General features: G+C 45.4%; 1 protein-coding gene across 8 annotated transcripts in view; it reads right to left on the minus strand.

Annotated features, from left to right (window-relative positions):
- FOCAD (focadhesin) overlaps window positions 1-16948 on the minus strand; it is a 210354-nt gene that overhangs the window by 88443 nt on the left and 104963 nt on the right. For all 8 annotated transcript variants that reach the window (XM_050944099.1, XM_050944101.1, XM_050944100.1 and 5 more), the window contains 3 exons: window positions 4774-4908; window positions 2068-2118; window positions 1382-1465 (listed from right to left, as the gene is read on the minus strand). In XM_050944099.1, coding sequence (XP_050800056.1) covers window positions 1382-1465; window positions 2068-2118; window positions 4774-4908 — 270 coding nt within the window. The remainder of the gene's footprint in view (window positions 1-1381; window positions 1466-2067; window positions 2119-4773; window positions 4909-16948) is intronic.

Here is a 16948-nt window from a genome sequence, read left to right on the forward strand (position 1 = left end):
CTTCCAACAGAGTCTGCGTTTCTAACTACTTCCCTATAATTCAAAGCCTGGTCCCAAACACTCTCAGAATAACAAAAGATACAAATCAAGGACCCTCTCTCACCTGTGTAGCCCCACTTACTAATTAATGAAGTAATAAAACTTTTCTCTCTGATTACAAAGGCATCACTGAACTGTTCAGTTAGCATTCTCCCTCTCTTAGGAGCTTATCCCAGCACTCTCTGGTAACCGTCCCTTTTACTGAGGAGTGACAACCAGCTACATCCCTAAGGTGGGTCATTTTGCTTCTGATTCTGCTGTTTGTTAGTTCCTCTGTGTCATAAACAGATAGCTAAGGGTTAATGTTCTTTTACCTGTAAAGGGTTAACACAGGGAACCAAACACCTGACCAGAGGACCAATCAGGAAACAAGACTTTTTCAAATCTGGGTGGAGGGAAGTTTTGGGTGTGAGTTCTTTGTTCTTTGTCTTGGTTCGGTGACCTTCTCGGCTCTGAGAGTGATTTTTCTATCTCCAGGCTTTCTAATCTTCTGTTTCCAAGTTGTAAGTACAAGGATAGTAAGACAACAGGTTTATATTGTTTTTTTTTGTATTTACATGTGTGTAGTTGCTGGAATGTGTTAAATTGTATTCTTTTTGGATAAGGCTGTTTATTCATTTTTTCCTTTAAGCAATTGACCCTGTATATTGTCACCTTAATACAGAGACCATTTTATGTCCTTTTTCTTTCTTTTTATATAAAGCTTTCTTTTTAAGACCTGTTGGAGTTTTTCTTTAGTGGGGACTCCAGGGAATTGAGTCTGCAGCTCACCAGGGAATTGGTGGGAGGAAGAAGTCAGGGGGAAAATCTCTTTGTGTTAGATTTACTAAGCCTGACTTTGCATACCCTCTGGGTGAGGGGGGAAGAGATGTTAGATCTCTCGGTACTTGTGTTTCAAGGACTTGAAGCAGGGAGGGTGGAATCTCTTTGTTTAGATTCACGGAGCTTGAATCTGTATATCTCTCCAGGAACCCAGGGAGGGAACACCTGGAGGGGAAGAGGGAGAAGGGAAGTGGGTTATTTCCCTTTGTGGTGAGACTCAAGGAATCTGGGTCTTGGGGTCCCCTGGGAAGGTTTTGGGAGACCACAGTGAGCTAGGCAATGTATAATTCCTGGCTGGTGGCAGCAATTACCAGGTCCAAGCTGGTAACTCAGCTTGGAGGTTTTCATGCTAACACCCATATTTTGGATGCTAAGGTCCAGATCTGGGAAGAAATGTTATGACACTCTGGGCTAGCGAGCAAGTATTACTCTCCTTTCCTGTGGTTTTGCTCGTTCCTTTTCCATTTCATTTCTAAAGAAGTGGCATGTACTCTCACTCTTTAAAATACAAAATGTCTACCTGTTCAGGAAGATGAAGGATGGTGTGTTCTTCAGAACCAAATTCTGACAGAGATTTATATGCTGAAATTGCTACAGTGGAATCCTAGGAAAAAAGTATCACAAGCATAGAAGGCATTATTGCTGCATAGTGGAGACAGAACTTATTTGGTTATCCCCTAAAACTAAGAGAGTTTATCGGCTAACAGTTGAGTGCTGAACTCTTATGAATGTCTTTGTTATATGTAATGAAGTCTCCTGTGAAGCATATACTCAATCAGTTATTTTCTGTATGCAATAAAGCACAATTGGGGAAAAACCACTATCAAAATCAACACCCTTGTTGGTAGTCTCAACAGAGAGATCTATTATTAATGGAAACCCTCTCACACTAAGAATGGACCCCACCAGGCCAAGGCTAAGACATATAGGGGAAATGCAGACAATATGGGGAAGCTTCAAGTGGTTTTGACTGCACTGTCCTGGCTCTGAGGAGAAGCAGAAAAATTTATCTCCAAAGTTGTCAGTCTACCTCCCTTCACAAACACGAAGATTAGTGAGAGAACTCAGCACTGACAGGCAAGAAAATATTGCAGAAAATAAATAAATAAACGACACTGATACCAATATCTTCAAAGAGGGACGAGAGGAATCTTTAATGTATCCCACTGCCCACCTTAATTAACATTTTCCTGGCACCTCACTTACCTTGCTCTGAGTGTGGCTCCAAAGTGAGCTGACAACTTGAGCTTTAAATTTCTATAAAATTTAAAAAATATTTAGTTATAGATAGGCACATAGGGCTATGCAGTTTCTATTTAATTAAGTAATATGGACAAAACTGGAGCAAGGAGTTATCAGCAGTTATCAGCACTTGAAAATGTACTGTACATTCAGCATTATGGATTTTTTACAGTGAGGCACTTAGATACCATGGAGATGGCTGCAGTAAAAATATCTAGATACTGTATCTTAGATTATTTCCATCTTTATAATACTTAAGGTGGTAGAAATTATTCTATAAAAATACAAACCAAGGCTCCAGTCCTGTAAACACTTATGTATGTGCTTAACTTTAAGAATGCATGTAGTCTCGTGAAGTCAACGCCTGCATTTGCAGGATGGGGGCTCTCATCTTTTAAAGTCTGTCTTCATGGAAGAGCAAACAGAGAAAGAGTGTATGCACAAGCAAAAATAGTTTAGCAAAAAATGTCACTGCAGGAGACTCAGGGTGGATTATCCTTTGATTTATTAGCCCAAGGGTGGGCAAACTTCTTGGACCGTGGGCCACATCTGGGTCTAGAAATTGTATGGCGGGCCATGAATGCTCACAAAACTGGAGGTTGAGGTGTGGGATGGGGTGAGAGCTCCTGCTGGGGGTGCGGGCTCTGGGGTGGGGCCAGAAATAAGTTCAGGGTGTGGGAGGGGGCTCCAGGCTGGGGTAGGAGGTTGGGGTGGGGCGTGAGGGCTCCAGCTGAGGGTGCAGGTTCCAGGATGTGGCTGGGTATCAGGGGTTGCGGGTATAGAAGGGTTCTCCGGGCTGGGACTGACAGGTTTGGAGGGGGATCAGGGCTGGGGCAGGGGGTTGGAGCATAGGAGGGGGACAGAGTCCAGGCTTCGGGTGGCACTTACCTCAAGCATGTCCCCTGTCCGGCTCTTACGTGGAGGCACAGCCAGGCAGCTCTGCACACTGCCCCATCCACAAGCACCACCCCCACAACTCCCACTGGCTTCAGTTCCCAGCCAATGGGAGCTGCGGGGGCGATGCTTGGGGCAGGGGCAGCATATGGAGCCCCCGGCTGCCCCTACGTGCAGGAGCCAGAGAGGGGACATGCTACAGCTTTTGGGAGCCACGGCATGCACAGAGCAGGGTAAGCCCCCAACCCTACTCCCTGGCTGCAGCGAGGCAAGCTCCAGACCCCGTTACCTGATAGGAACTTGAGGGCTGGATTAAAACATCTGAAGAGCCAGATGCGGCCCCAGGGCTGTAATTTGCTCACCTCATATTAGCCTATTAAATGGCTCAAAGTGCACTCAGACTTGTTTTGATGGGATGTAAAAGTTAATACAAGAAAAAAACATGATCGAACACAACGAAAGTAATAGTATAATTTAAAAAAAAACCACTCTCCAACCTCAGAACCAAAGCCAAACACAGGGGATACACTAAAGTAGGAGAAAAAGTGGAAAGGTTCTCTATGAAATGGCTAACAGCAGTTAAAGTAAAACAACATATATGAAAAAGAAAAGTGGGAGGAGAAAGAATTAAACAGATATCAAAGGGATGAGAGTTCTATTGTCTAGAGGTCAAAACAGCAACAGGACAGCAACTTGCCAATGTAAGGCGTAATGGTGGAACCTCTGCATTTGAAAAGAAATAGAAGCAAAGGAAAAGATTGATAAAAGTTTTGTTAAGAGGGTTGAGTAGTTACAAAAGCACAGGTGGCTTTCCATACACTGCTGAGTGGTTGAAAAAAAATGCCAAAATGCTTAATCTGGCAACCTGCCTGGGAATTATGCTTCTACGAAGGAAGTGAGAGCCATCTCTTATAGACAAGCTACACCCACTACTGAAACATCTGTTTTCCCAGGGCTGTGGAAGGGATACAGCTCAGTGGCAGAACCAAAGCACTGTTCTGGTGTAGACTGAGCTAACAAGGTTTCATAGAATCATAGCATATCAGGGCTGGAAGGGACCTCAGGAGGTCATCTAGTCCAACCCCCTGCTCAAAGCAGGACCAATCCCCAACAACTCTCTTGTAGGGCAAGAGGTACACAACTGTATATCATCAACATGCTGATCTATCTGAGGTATTCCTAGGGCAGCTATCACATTTGTATCCAAGTGCTGTTGATAGTAAATCTCAGTGGAGCTCTATGGCTATCCTGTTCTTCTCCACACCCTGTCACAAAAATCAGGATGAGCAGAGAGGCACACATGCAACTGGACAAAAGCTCAATCCTTCATTCATTCCTAAGTCTGTGGCAGCCATAAGACAAAACCACCCCTTGTGTCACTCAACTACCAGAGGAAATGGCTGCCACCATCCTCACATTTATTCATTGGTCACATTTGGAAAAAGGGGGAGGAGGGAGCAACTGAAAATATTACTTCAAAAAAGCCCCAAAACTTTATTTGTACCACAAAGAGAACATCCCTGACTACGTGTCCAGGATTCTGAGGGAAGGGAGCCCCTGTTCAGCTCTGCAGTGGTGGGAGGTTAACAGGTATGTACTTATTAAGGTTTAAGTAGCTAATGCTTCTAAAGCCCTTTGAAAACAAAGTGCTATTTAAATGCAAAGATACAACTAATTATAAAAGTCAGGAGAGTGACTTGGAACTTCCCTAAAGGAGCAGACACATTTAAAGCTGCCACTAAGAGAAAAAATACACTTTACACCTGGGACACATACCTCATACTCATTTGTATTCACTGTTAATGAAGGAACCAGGCCAAACAATTCGTTCAGTGTTTTTAAAATGAGTGGACGGGTGTCACAGCTCAACTTTGGTGAGAGTGCGTTCCACGTAGAGCGAATACAAACGACCTGCAAGGGAAATGAATGCATCATTAGCACTGGAGGTCTCAACTTGCATACCACAATATTGGTTTCAGCACTTTTCTGCCAATCTATGCTGGAGCAGGAATTAATACAGGACATATTATAAATATGGCAAGCATGTTAAGACTTCACTTATTAACTGTCTCACAATACATTAAGCAATGTCATGTAACAACAGTAAATAACATCTCTCCAGATAATGCAGCTGTTTGAAATGTGGTGTCTTTATGGAGGGAAGGCAAAAAAGAACTTATGGTTTCCAGAGCTCCCTGGACCAGCAGGAAGAGATCATCATCCTAGTGCACATGAACTAGCAAATTGCAAGATGTGTCACAATTACCCTACTTTATTTGTTTTAGCTAGCTTAAAATTAAGCTGAATGTGGGAATGCAGGAGGCTGCAAGCAGGAGCAGCCACACTCCATTGGAGCGCCGCACAACAGAATGCTTTTAAATCACTAAAGCCAACCAAATCTTGAGACATTTACTGAACAGACAGAAGGGGGGCAAATATTGCTGGGGCCTAAAATCTTTCAAAAACCTAAAGTATCATGGTAAAATAAGTATAAAAAAGTTTTTTGAGCCACACCCCAGTACAGATAAACTTCTCAGAACCAACTTGCTTCAGTGCAAGAGAGAGCAGGCCAGAACCCTGAAAAACAACACTAACTCTGCTTTATGAGACAGTACGAACAGTATTTCCAACTGCAAGCTTTCAAAAATCATGAGTCAAGCACTCCAAAACCCTGAAATTGGCCTAAAAATCATAGGATTTCTTTTAAATAATAAATCTGAGGAATGAGGAGGAAGAGCATATGCTTTCTGGCTTTTGAGTCCTTCGGATGCACTTGCTTCACCTTTTCAAAAACTTTTCTCTGCAACCAACAGGGCTGGAAACTTCAATTTAAAAAAAAAAAAGATAAGAGGTTCTCATGCAATCTCTTGATTCTGACCACTGTGGCTTTCAGAGAAACACCAAATATTCTGATTTCGCAACATGGTTAACTAAATAGAATAAACTGCAGGCTTCTGTGACATGTAAAGAACAGAAAATAAACTGGAAAACATGTCCATTTAGTTAACTAACTCAGGAAGAGGGGGAGTGTAGCAAGGTGACAAGCACCCCTCAACCCCAGTGAATGTAAATGGAAGCTGAAAGCTTCCATCAACTTGCAGGATAGGTCACCTGGATTCAGAGGTCAGCACTTCTGAAAAGAGATTAGAAATCACTGAAAACCAAACACAAGCCAATGAGGGCGATAACAAAAAGGATCCTGACTCAATCTAATGTCTGCAGAAAGAAAAACAGAAATTCCTGAGAATTAAGTTAGATTCTGAAATGTATGTTGTGATGAACTGGGGCCGTGTCTGTACAACCTGCAAATTCAGAATGATGTTGTGAAAGTGTATTACGAAAAGCTGCCAAATTAGGAATGCCTACATGTATGTGGATCCACCATTGCTGAAAAGCCCTGTAGAAGCCCTGACAATACAATAGAATGCTTCTCTGGACCTACTGAACCTATTTAGGGTGCAAACATCTCAGGACAATGGGTGAGCTGCCTCTTTAGAAAATCAGTTTAGCAGCTGATTCCTCTGAAGGAAGTAGGAAAGGCAGGAACAGTGGAAACTTACTAGGAGTAGAAAGAAAAAGGCCATGTGGCCAGGAGGGATTTAAATAAAGTAACACAGGAAAAGGAGTCAGGCAGGAAGAGAAAGCATAGGGCAAGAGAGAAAAGACAGTTACTCACCTTTGTCACTGTTGTTCTTCGAGATGTGTTGCTCATATCCATTCCAGTTAGGTGTGCACGCCGTGCGTGCACGCTCGTCGGAAGATTTTTACCCTAGCAACTCCGGTGGGTCGGCCGGGTGGCCCTCTGGAGTGGCGCTGCCATGGCGCCGGATATATACCCCTGCTGACCCGACCGCTCCTCAGTTCCTTCTTGCCGGCTACATTGACAGTGGGGAAGGAGGGCAGGTTTGGAATGGATATGAGCAACACATCTCGAAGAACAACAGTTACAAAGGTGAGTAACCGTCTTTTCTTCTTCGAGTGATTGTTCATATCCATTCCAGTTAGGTGATTTCCCAAGCCTTACCTAGGTGGTGGGGTCGGAGTGAGATGTCGCAGAGTGTAACACTGCAGAGCCAAAGGCTGCGTCATCCCTAGACTGCTGAACCAGGGCATAGTGGGAGGCAAAGGTATGGACCGAGGACCAGGTAGCTGCGCGACAAATTTCATGAATGGGCACATGAGCGAGGAAAGCAGCCGATGAGGCCTGAGCCCTGGTAGAGTGCGCAGTCATGTAGCTCGATGGGACGTGAGCCAAGTCGTAACAGGTGCGGATGCACGAAGTTACCCAAGAGAAAATCCGTTGCGAGGAGATGCGTAGGCCCTTGATACGCTCAGCCACCACGACAAAGAGTTGGGGGGTTCTGCGAAATGGCTTTGTTCGCTCCATATAAAAAACGAGCGCTCTACGGACGTCTAGGGAGTGCAGCGTGCGTAAGACCCAGTGATCTGACGTTAGCTGGGACCACGTAGGGAGGAAAAAGGAAAGACGGTTGGAGAAAGGAGGGGACGGATCCTTTAAAGAAACTGGTACAACGCCCTCGGGCGCACCTTCAAAAGGAAGGCTTTGGCCCTGAGGAAGGCTTGGAGGAGCTTTGGCTTTGGCCCCCTTGGTTGCCCGATTACCTTCGGCGATCGGTTCTGCCTCGCAGTCTGGCGAAGTCTTGCCTCTGCTGGGGCTGAGGGTAAGGGCAGTGCTGTTGGGGCCGGAAGGGCCTGTGCTGAGTCATCGGCGTGTGCATACCTAACGAGCGCATAATGACCCTGTTGTCTTTTAGGCTCTGCAGCCTAGGGTCAGTTTTATCCGAGAACAGCCCTTGGCCCTCAAATGGAAGATCCTGGATAGTGTGCTAGAGCTCCGGGGGGAGGCCGGAGACGTGCAACCACAAGATACGGTGCATAGTCACGCCAGAGGCCAGAGTCCTGGCAGCTGAGTCCGCGGCGTCCAGGGAAGCCTGGATGGAAGTATTTGCCACCTTCTTTCCTTCATCAAGGATCGCCGAGAACTCCTGTCATGCATCCTGCGGAAGCAACTCCTTAAATTTGTTCGCTGCCGCTCAGGTGTTATAACTATAGCGGCTAAGGAGGGCTTGCTGATTGGACACGTGGAGTTGGAGTGCCCCTGAGGAATAGACTTTGCGCCCTAGCAAGTCCATGCATCTCACATCCTTTGATTTAGGGGCTGGAGCCTGCTGGCCATGGTGCTCCCTCTTGTTAACAGACTGGACAATGAGGGAGCAAGGAGGAGGGTAGACATAGAGATATTCATAGCCCTTGGAGGGCACCATGTATTTATGCTCAATGCCTCGTGCAGCAGGTGGGACAGAGGCCGGAAACTGTCAGATCGTAGTGGCATTGGTCTGTATGGTCTTAATGAAGGGAAGAGCCACTCTAGTGGGGGCATCTGATGACAAAATGTTCACCACTGGGTCCTGTACCTCCAGGACCTCCTCGGCCTGCAAGTTCATATTTCGTGCAACATGTCTGAGGAGGTCCTGGTGGGCTCTGAGGTCAATTGGTGGAGGGCTGACCGATGAGGTTCCAGCTACAGCCTCGTCAGGGGAGGATGAAGAGGAGAGACTGGAACAAGCGGGTCTGATGAGGGCTCCGCCTGGTGGATCGTTTCTGTCTCCCTGGGGAGCTCGGAGTCCTGAGGCTGGGTCAACCCTTCCTCCATAAGAGGAGGAGGAGGGCGGGTGATTGTGGCTTCCGGCACCCTGTGTTCTGATGTAGCCGAGCACAATGGACCTGGGTGAGAGCTTTGGGCCTGATGGTACGCCCAAGGTGTCCAGAAACCCCTCTGCTGTAGTCCATGATCTTGAGGCTGGGGCTCATGGAATAATGCAGCAGGCATGTCGGTGTCTGGGGCGTATGCACTATCCGCCTGAAGACACAGACGGGTGTCGGGACGGCCATGGAGGAGCCGAGCAAGGCTGGTCTGAGTCCTTTGCTCTTGTCGCTGGAGATCTCCTCGGTGCCGGGGATCGGTACCGGGAATCATATTGGTGCCGAGACCGAGACCGGAACCTGCAACCAGCACGGTGCCGGGAGGTCGACCTGGACCTCGAATGTCTGCGGCAGGACCGGCTACGAGAGTCTCGGTGCCGGGAGCAGTGCCTAGAGCCGGAGCAGTACCGAGAGTACCGGGCAGGACAAGAGGTGGATCTGTGCCGCGAGTACGACCAGTACCGCCTAGGTGAGCGGTGCCGGGACTGCGAACGGCATTTAGACCGGGACCTTCCATGGGACCGCAAGCGGTGCCAGGACCTGAATCGAGATCGGTGCCGGCTTGCCGATTCCAGTGAAGGAGGTCTCATAGCAGCTGGCTTGCCTCTGGAATGCAGAACCCGCACCGGCGGTGCCGGGGGTTGAGGCAGGGCAGACTCAGTCATCGTGATAAGGTCCCTGGCTGAGGAGAATGTCTTCGGTGTGGAGGGGACCGTAAGCTCAACCACAGGCCTCGGCAAGGAGCTCTCAAGGACCGGACTCGACGGCCCTCGCGGGACCAGAGTCAACGGTACCACAGTCGTCGGTGCCGCAGCAGGAGTAGGTGCCGGGCGATCCGAATGAGTCTGCGTTGAAGGTGTGGAGGAAGCTGAGAGCCTCCGATCAGGTCCCTGTGCTGGAGAAGGCTGGTGCCGAGGTGTCTTGGTGGAGTCGGCGCGGTCCGGTGCCGGAAGAGCACTGTCAGCGCTCGGTGCCGAGGACGGGGGGCTCAGGGCTGCCTCCATAAGGAGTCTTCAAGCGAAAGTCCCTCTCCTTTTTTGTCCGCGGCTTCAAGGCCTTGCAAATGCAGCACTTGTCAGAGATGTGCGATTCCCCGAGGCACTTTAGGCAAGAGTCGTGGGGATCGCTCGTGGGCATTGGCTTTTTACAGGCCAAGCACAGTTTAAACCCCAGTGAACCGGGCATGGGCCCCAGCACTGGGTGTGGGGAAGGGCTAATGCCCAAGCCCCACTCAACTATATACACTAACTATCTAATAACTATAAAACTAATTACACTATAGACTAAGTCAACTATATACAACAAGAGATCAAATGAACAAGAAGAAGCTAGGGAAGTGGAGGACAGCTAAGCCGCGCTCCACTGTTCCAACGACCGACATGGGCGGTAAGAAGGAACTGAGGAGCAGTCGGGTCAGCAGGGGTATATATCCGGCGCCACTCCAGGGGGCGAACCTGCCAACCCACTGGAGTGGCTAGGGTAAAAATCTTCGGACCAGCGTGTACGCGTAGCGCACACATCTAACTGGAATGGATATGAGCAATCACTCGAAGAACAAACTCTCTCACAGAGGCGGGGTAAAGAGTTACAGGAGGGAGAGGTTCCCAGTATGTAGCAGCCTCATGGGGCAGGGGAGTTCTGCCCACTCTCCTAGACCAGGTGGCCTCATGGACTCTGGGCAACCCACGGGACTCATACCGCAGCCCAAAGAATGTCCTGGATTGGTGGGCAAACTTAGGCGGGGGCATGCTGTGATAGAATACACCTGTGTTCACACCCTACACACTACAGTAATAATCGTTATACAAAGTATGCCTTGTAAAATATTGTTTAAAACTCAATTTGCTGATCACTATCATCATGGAAAAGGTGAAATTATAAATTTAAGCTGAGATCATGACTAAAAGTATGTTTTCCAGAGAAGTCTGGGGAGCGGTAAAACCAGGCCCACAGAGACAAAGCATAAACTGACACTGTAACCAGGTGTAAACAAGGCTGATGGACCATTACCTGCTAAGTGGCTATTCTTTGGCAGCAAAGAGGGACAAACCTCTACATCACAGCAAAGAAACAGCATGGAGTTCCCTTCCACACACACTGCCTGTCACCTTCTTCCCAGCTGGAAATGCTTCTCAAAGAGGAGACAGGACTACAATAAGAAGGGACAGACACCCAAAGGACCTCCCTCTACCCATCGATTCACTATACCTAATTGGACCAAGGAAGTACCTGTTGCACTGGAGGAGGGATTGTGACCTAAGAAGTAATACTGCCGGAGCATGTGGTGAGAAAACTTTGCTTTGAATTTAATATAGTTTGTTAAGACAGACACGAGTAGCGTTGTATCTTCATTTTTCTTGTAACCATTTCTGATATTTATGCCTCCTTACTTGTACTCACTTAAAATCTCTTTGCAGTTAAAACATTTATTTTATATAATCAAATGTATTTAAACTGAAGTATCTGAATAACTATTTGTAATAATAAGATTGCATAACACCTTGTATTGTGCAGGAGAAGACTAGGATGTGCAGGACATACATTTCTGGGGAAAGAATTTCAGACTGGTAGTGTGTTGGGGTCACCCTGAAGTATAACCAAAGCTGGTGAGAGCCAGAGTGTAACCCAAGTGTGGCTGGCAGGCTGTTTGTGAGCAGCCCGGGGGAAACCACTTCAGCAAGGCATTTAAAGGTACCCAAGGTTGCAGGGCAGGGGTGACATAGCTGTTCATTAGTCTGGATTATACCCTGGTATGTCACACATGTTTAGCATTTATAGTTTTGTAGGATCTGTACTCTCCAGTGCTTTACATGATTAAGTATAAGATCATAAAAGTGTTAGTCTGTGCAAAGCATATGAGTGTTGATTGCTTCACAACTGCTGCACCCCCTGAAAGAGTTATACTGAAACCAGAGTTTTGGCACAGGAGTGTGTTTAAGTAACTGAGGTATCTCAGGGGTCAGTGCTGGTCCCAGTCCAAGCGCAGGTGGGCTGAGGAGCCCCATTTCCAAGAAATGGTAGTAGACAGTTAGTGCCCTGGCAATGTGCCAGAGAACCAGTGGCAGAACCAGTTCTGCAGCCTGCTGAGGCTCCAGAAGCTTAACATACCCCAGGGGATCCAGAGCACAAGGGATTGGATTTCCCCTCACAGCAGTCTTTGTGGGAGACCAGGAAAGGCTGCTTCTAGGATCCCTGACATGAGTCCAAGGTATTTCTCAAGAAAAAACAAGAGAATAACTAGGAAAAGTTTTATCTGAGGCCCTAAATATGGATCTTAAAGTAAAGCCAGTCTGAAAGGAGAAATGTTACATACAGTATACCAACAAGCATGAATTCAACCAACACATGAGAAAGTGCAAGAATCACAGAATCCCTATCAGATAGTCAGGACCCAAACAAGATTTCTGCAATCTGGGAGACAATAATATGACATTATCTTGCAATATATTTCTTTACAGTGGAATGGTATTACTAGTTCCAAAGTGCTGTTTTCATTTTTCTTTTCATCACTCTCAAATTTACTGTTTCATAATCAAAGTGAAAATGTTGAATTTTTTTCCCCTTATCAGATATCTCTCTTGATGGTTGCAAGAACGAAATCCAATAAAAACAAGAATTCAGTGTATTCAAAAATATATTTAGACCAACCATTGTATTACTAGACATGAGATTATTAATGCAATTTATCAAATCAACAGATTGTTAAATATCTCAGAGGAATTGTTTGGAAGATTGTCTTTGAAACTTTTTATAAATCACTCCAAAAACATTTAGGCCTGGATTCAACAAGGCTGTTAAGCTTATGTTGAACTTTAAGTATATGAGTAGTTTCACTGAATACATGACAACTTATAAACTTTAAATTATGCATGATGGTTTTAAAAGAGATTTCAGATTTAGATTTGTAAGGCACTGTTACCAAATTAATTAAAAATAGATTTTAAACGGCATCTGTTCAGCTAATAGATGCATCTCAAACTCATGCTTATAAAACGTTTATGTTATGCCACTATGTCTGAGAGGAAAAGATGAGAAAGCTGTAGTATTCAGGTTGATTTAAAATTTGAGCATACAGCTTTCATAAAGCATATTTAACGCAGACTTTCTAAAGGAGGAGGCCATGAATGTTTCCTTGGCTCTGATTCACAGACAGCTGTAGGTATGGTTTTGTACCTACAGGGAAAGAAAACCAGTTTCCTAAATAATTTGCCAATAACTGTCGTGATACTTCCAGAAATTCAGGAGAGGTCCTATTTTTTTTTTTAATTTCATCCAATGCTCAGTCCAACAAAGGAAGAATTTTATGAAAGTTTTGGGCTATGAAAACAGAGTTATCTGATCTTTTCCTAATAAGAGCTAGAACACTGCTTTCACAATTGAAGGACGAAAGTCAGTGGTGCAAACCTGGGCTGTTTTGATAACTTGCCAAGAGCTTGAAGGCTGCACCTAATTTGCATATAATTTTATAGTTAAAAGAGGAAGGATGATCTTGTGGGTTTTAGGACAGGTCTGGGAATTAGGAGACACCCAGGTTCTGTTTCATTTGAGACACTGAGCAAATCAACCTTTCCATGCTTCAGTTTTTCCCAACTGTAAAATGAAGTAATACTTACCAGCCTCACAGGTGTGTTGCACAGTTTAGCCAATGTTTGTAAAGTAATTTGAGCTCTTCAGATGGAAGACACTCTAGGAGCGAAAAGTATTCTTGCTATGTAATTTTATCAGAGCTAAATGCACAAACTTATTTTTTGTTTGTGCAGTGGACATAGCACTTCACAAATAAGATAAACAGAGAATGTGCTTTGAAGGCTGCAAGTGATGGCATAAAAATGAGAAAACTGGCACTGCTCCACTGAACCCAAAAATTCTTAATGTCCAGCTCTCTCCAATGTGCGCACACACAGAGAATATTGTTCACGTCTGTTAGATAAGTGTACTACTTGTTTTTTTCAGAAGTAATTGTTGAATTAAGCAGTTATTTCAGTGACTGTGAAAACACTCTGGAGAACCATTTCAAATCTGTAAAGATGAAGCTTTTGGGAATGCCTATTAAGTTCATTTTAGGAACAGGCACATCCATAAATACATTTTTATGGTAACTAATGTTGACAGCTACCGAAAAATAATCTCACTACATGTTGAGTGAAAATGACACCCATCTACCCCCATTTTCAAAAACATCATTCTCAAGAATTAGAAAGACCAATACTACTTCAGTGTTCACAAAGACAGAGAAGTCTTCTAGGATTTGAAGAGGTATAACTTTTTTATGTGCTGGTCATTTAGGAAATGAGGCATCTTGATTTATCATGTGGAGAAAAATTTAAAAAAATCAAATGTATATTGTGGAATCTGCTCAAGTACTGTAGTTCAGGAAAACTACAAAACTAATAAGTGCAGCAAAGCACACTTTCATGTTGACTTTCTTATGAATCATTTAAGCTCTACAGCTCGAGTAAACCATAAAAGGGACAGTACTCTGAAAACAGCTTCCATTTAGTACATAATTAAGCCACATTCATGTCCAATGGCACATCACACGCAATGACCAGACACGTTATTTATGTTGTGTGTTGAATTCCAAGACAGAACAAGGCAGCAAAGACTGAAAGAACAACAGCATATAACAAATGTCTTCCTCTATCAACCAACATAATTTTTTTTGAGGGTATATATTGCTTCTTTGCTGTTGACATGAAACTGTGTGTTGTGGCCTTCCATATAGTACTAGCTGTCACATCAAACATGCATAAAAGCCTTTGAAATACAAGTTAGTCAGGAAGCCTGAGGTCTACAGTATCACTTATTCTACAGCATAGCCATGATACCAATATTAGCTGTGAAAAAATACCCTACATTGTAGTAATCCTACAGAAGACAGAGCAGTACCATGCATGCTTAACTTGCTTCCTAGAAAAATACTAATAAAATACGGTCCACACCATGCTACCTGGGACCAGTTTATTTCATACTGACTTGTGTTCTGATGCCCCGTACCAGTGATACAAGGGTTCATAAGAAAATTTCAAACCCAGAAACCAATATGAAAACAAGATAAGAATTAAAAGCAAACTGAAAATCCTGTTTGGATTAACATGACACTTTTGGTATTTCCTTTGGAACAGTTCTGCCAGGACTAAAATCACAAAAACAAAGAAGGATTTGTATAGATTCACACAGGCCTCTAATGGCAACACTATACTTCTGTACCAAAATTCCCCCAAGACAGATTTACAAGACAGACCATAATGGTTTGTTGTAAGTATGGTAAATGAGTGGCTTAGAGTAAATGCCCTCTCAGAATACCAAAATATATCTTGAGATAGCAGAACATAATGAACATTTCCCCCCAGTAAAAATATAATATAAAAGGGTTGAAGTTCCGTGCAGAATGATGGCTAGTTTTCTGAACTCCATATAGTCAAACATACTTTCAAGTATCGTTCAGCTTTCTCAGTTTTGTTTTTAATCTTTGTTCATGTTTTTTCTGTTTTGAGTTTTCTTGGTGACTGAAGATGGGAGGAAAGTTAAGTTATATCCCCTTTCCCTCATTTACACAGAGGTTCTGTTTTATTCTGTATGGAAAAAGTGGCACACAGAATAAATAGGATTGATCCATATAATCTAGCCCACTTGTGAGGGATCTGAAAGGGAAGTCTGCAGGCTCCAGTTCAAAGAAGGCTGGGTCTTGAGCGGGTAATCTTAGCATACCAGGGAACAAGCTGCATATTACAGAGAACAACACGGCAAGACAGTGAGATTCAGGATGCAGATCTTGAAGCAGGATGGCATCTCCATGTTCTTAATTAAGAAATCTGAAGTTCTGCAAACTAAGTTGTCTGTATTGGAGAACAGACTGAGTTGTGTTTCAAATATCCACTAAATGGAGATCCTCAAGGGCAGAAAGAAGGAAACTCTTGCTACATCGGAGAATAATTTGAATTACTTATAAGTACCATTAACTCCTGCTGTGTGTATCTTCCACCTTTCTGCAGAATCTCTGCAATCTATTCCTCAGATCTCTGTCTACCACTAGTGCCAGGACAAACGTAAATACTTATGCAGCTATTTTTACTGTAGCAAAAGATGTAAAGGTATAACCGCAATAATTTTATAAGAAAAAAATATCTGAGATTGGAATCCACAGAAGGGGTTAACTGCTGATACACTTTGAATTACTCTTGTAGTGTAGACAAGCCCAAGCTTAGATCAGGCTGTGTTAACTCGTATACACCTAGACCTGCTAAAAGTGAAAAGGTGTTATAAAGTGCCTACATTGGCAAAAATTTAATTTAGTTGGAGTTAGTTAACAAAGACTGACTTAACCTCAACCCATTTTTCTAGTGCATTTGCACCACTGGCTTTAAATAGGGTTGCCAACTTTCTAATTGCATAAAACTGATTCATTGCCCCGCCCCCTGCTCCGCTCCTTCTGAGGCCCCGCCCCTGTCCCAAGGCCCCCACTCCATCCTTCCCCGTCACTCACTTACCCCCACCCTCATACACTCCCCCACCCTCAAACAGGCTGGGACAGAGAGTGGGGTGCAGGAGGGGGTGAGGGTTCCGGTCTGGGGCCAGAAAAGAGGGGTTATGAGTGCAGGAGGGGGCTCTGGGCTCGGGGGTGGAGCTGAGAGGTTTGGCGTGTGGGAGGGGGCTCTGGCCCGAGGCAGGGATTTGAGATTTGGGAGAGGGTATGGGCTGTGGGTGCGGTCAGCTCTGGGCTGGGGCAGGAGGTTGGGGTGTGGGAGGAGGTGTGCGGAGTGTGGGCTCCGGGAGGGAGTTTGGGTGTGGGAGGGGACTCCAGGCTGGGGAAAGGATATGGGAATGGGTGCTGGAGGGACTGCAGGTTCTGGGAGGGGCTCAGGGCAGGGACGCGGGAAGGGGCTCAGAGCTGGGGCAAGGGGTTGGGGCACGGGAGAGGGTTCTGGGAGTGGGCTTACCTCAGAGGGCTCCCCAGAAGCAACATGTCCCGTGGCTCCTAGGCATAGGGGTGGCCAGGCGGCTCTGTGCAGTGTGCGCTGCCTCTGCCTGCAGGCGCCGCCCCTGCAGCTCCCACTGGCTGTGGTTCCCAACCAATGGGAGCTGTGGAGCCAGTGCACAGGGCAGGGGTAGTGCATGGAGCCCCCTTGACCATCCCTCTGCCTAGGAGCCAGAGGGACATGTCGCTGCTTCTGGGAGGCGCATAGAGTGAGGCAAGGAGCCTACTAGCCCAACCAACCGGACTTTT

This window comes from Gopherus flavomarginatus, chromosome 3 (assembly GCF_025201925.1).
Source record: "Gopherus flavomarginatus isolate rGopFla2 chromosome 3, rGopFla2.mat.asm, whole genome shotgun sequence".
NCBI classification, from domain to species: domain Eukaryota; kingdom Metazoa; phylum Chordata; order Testudines; family Testudinidae; genus Gopherus; species Gopherus flavomarginatus.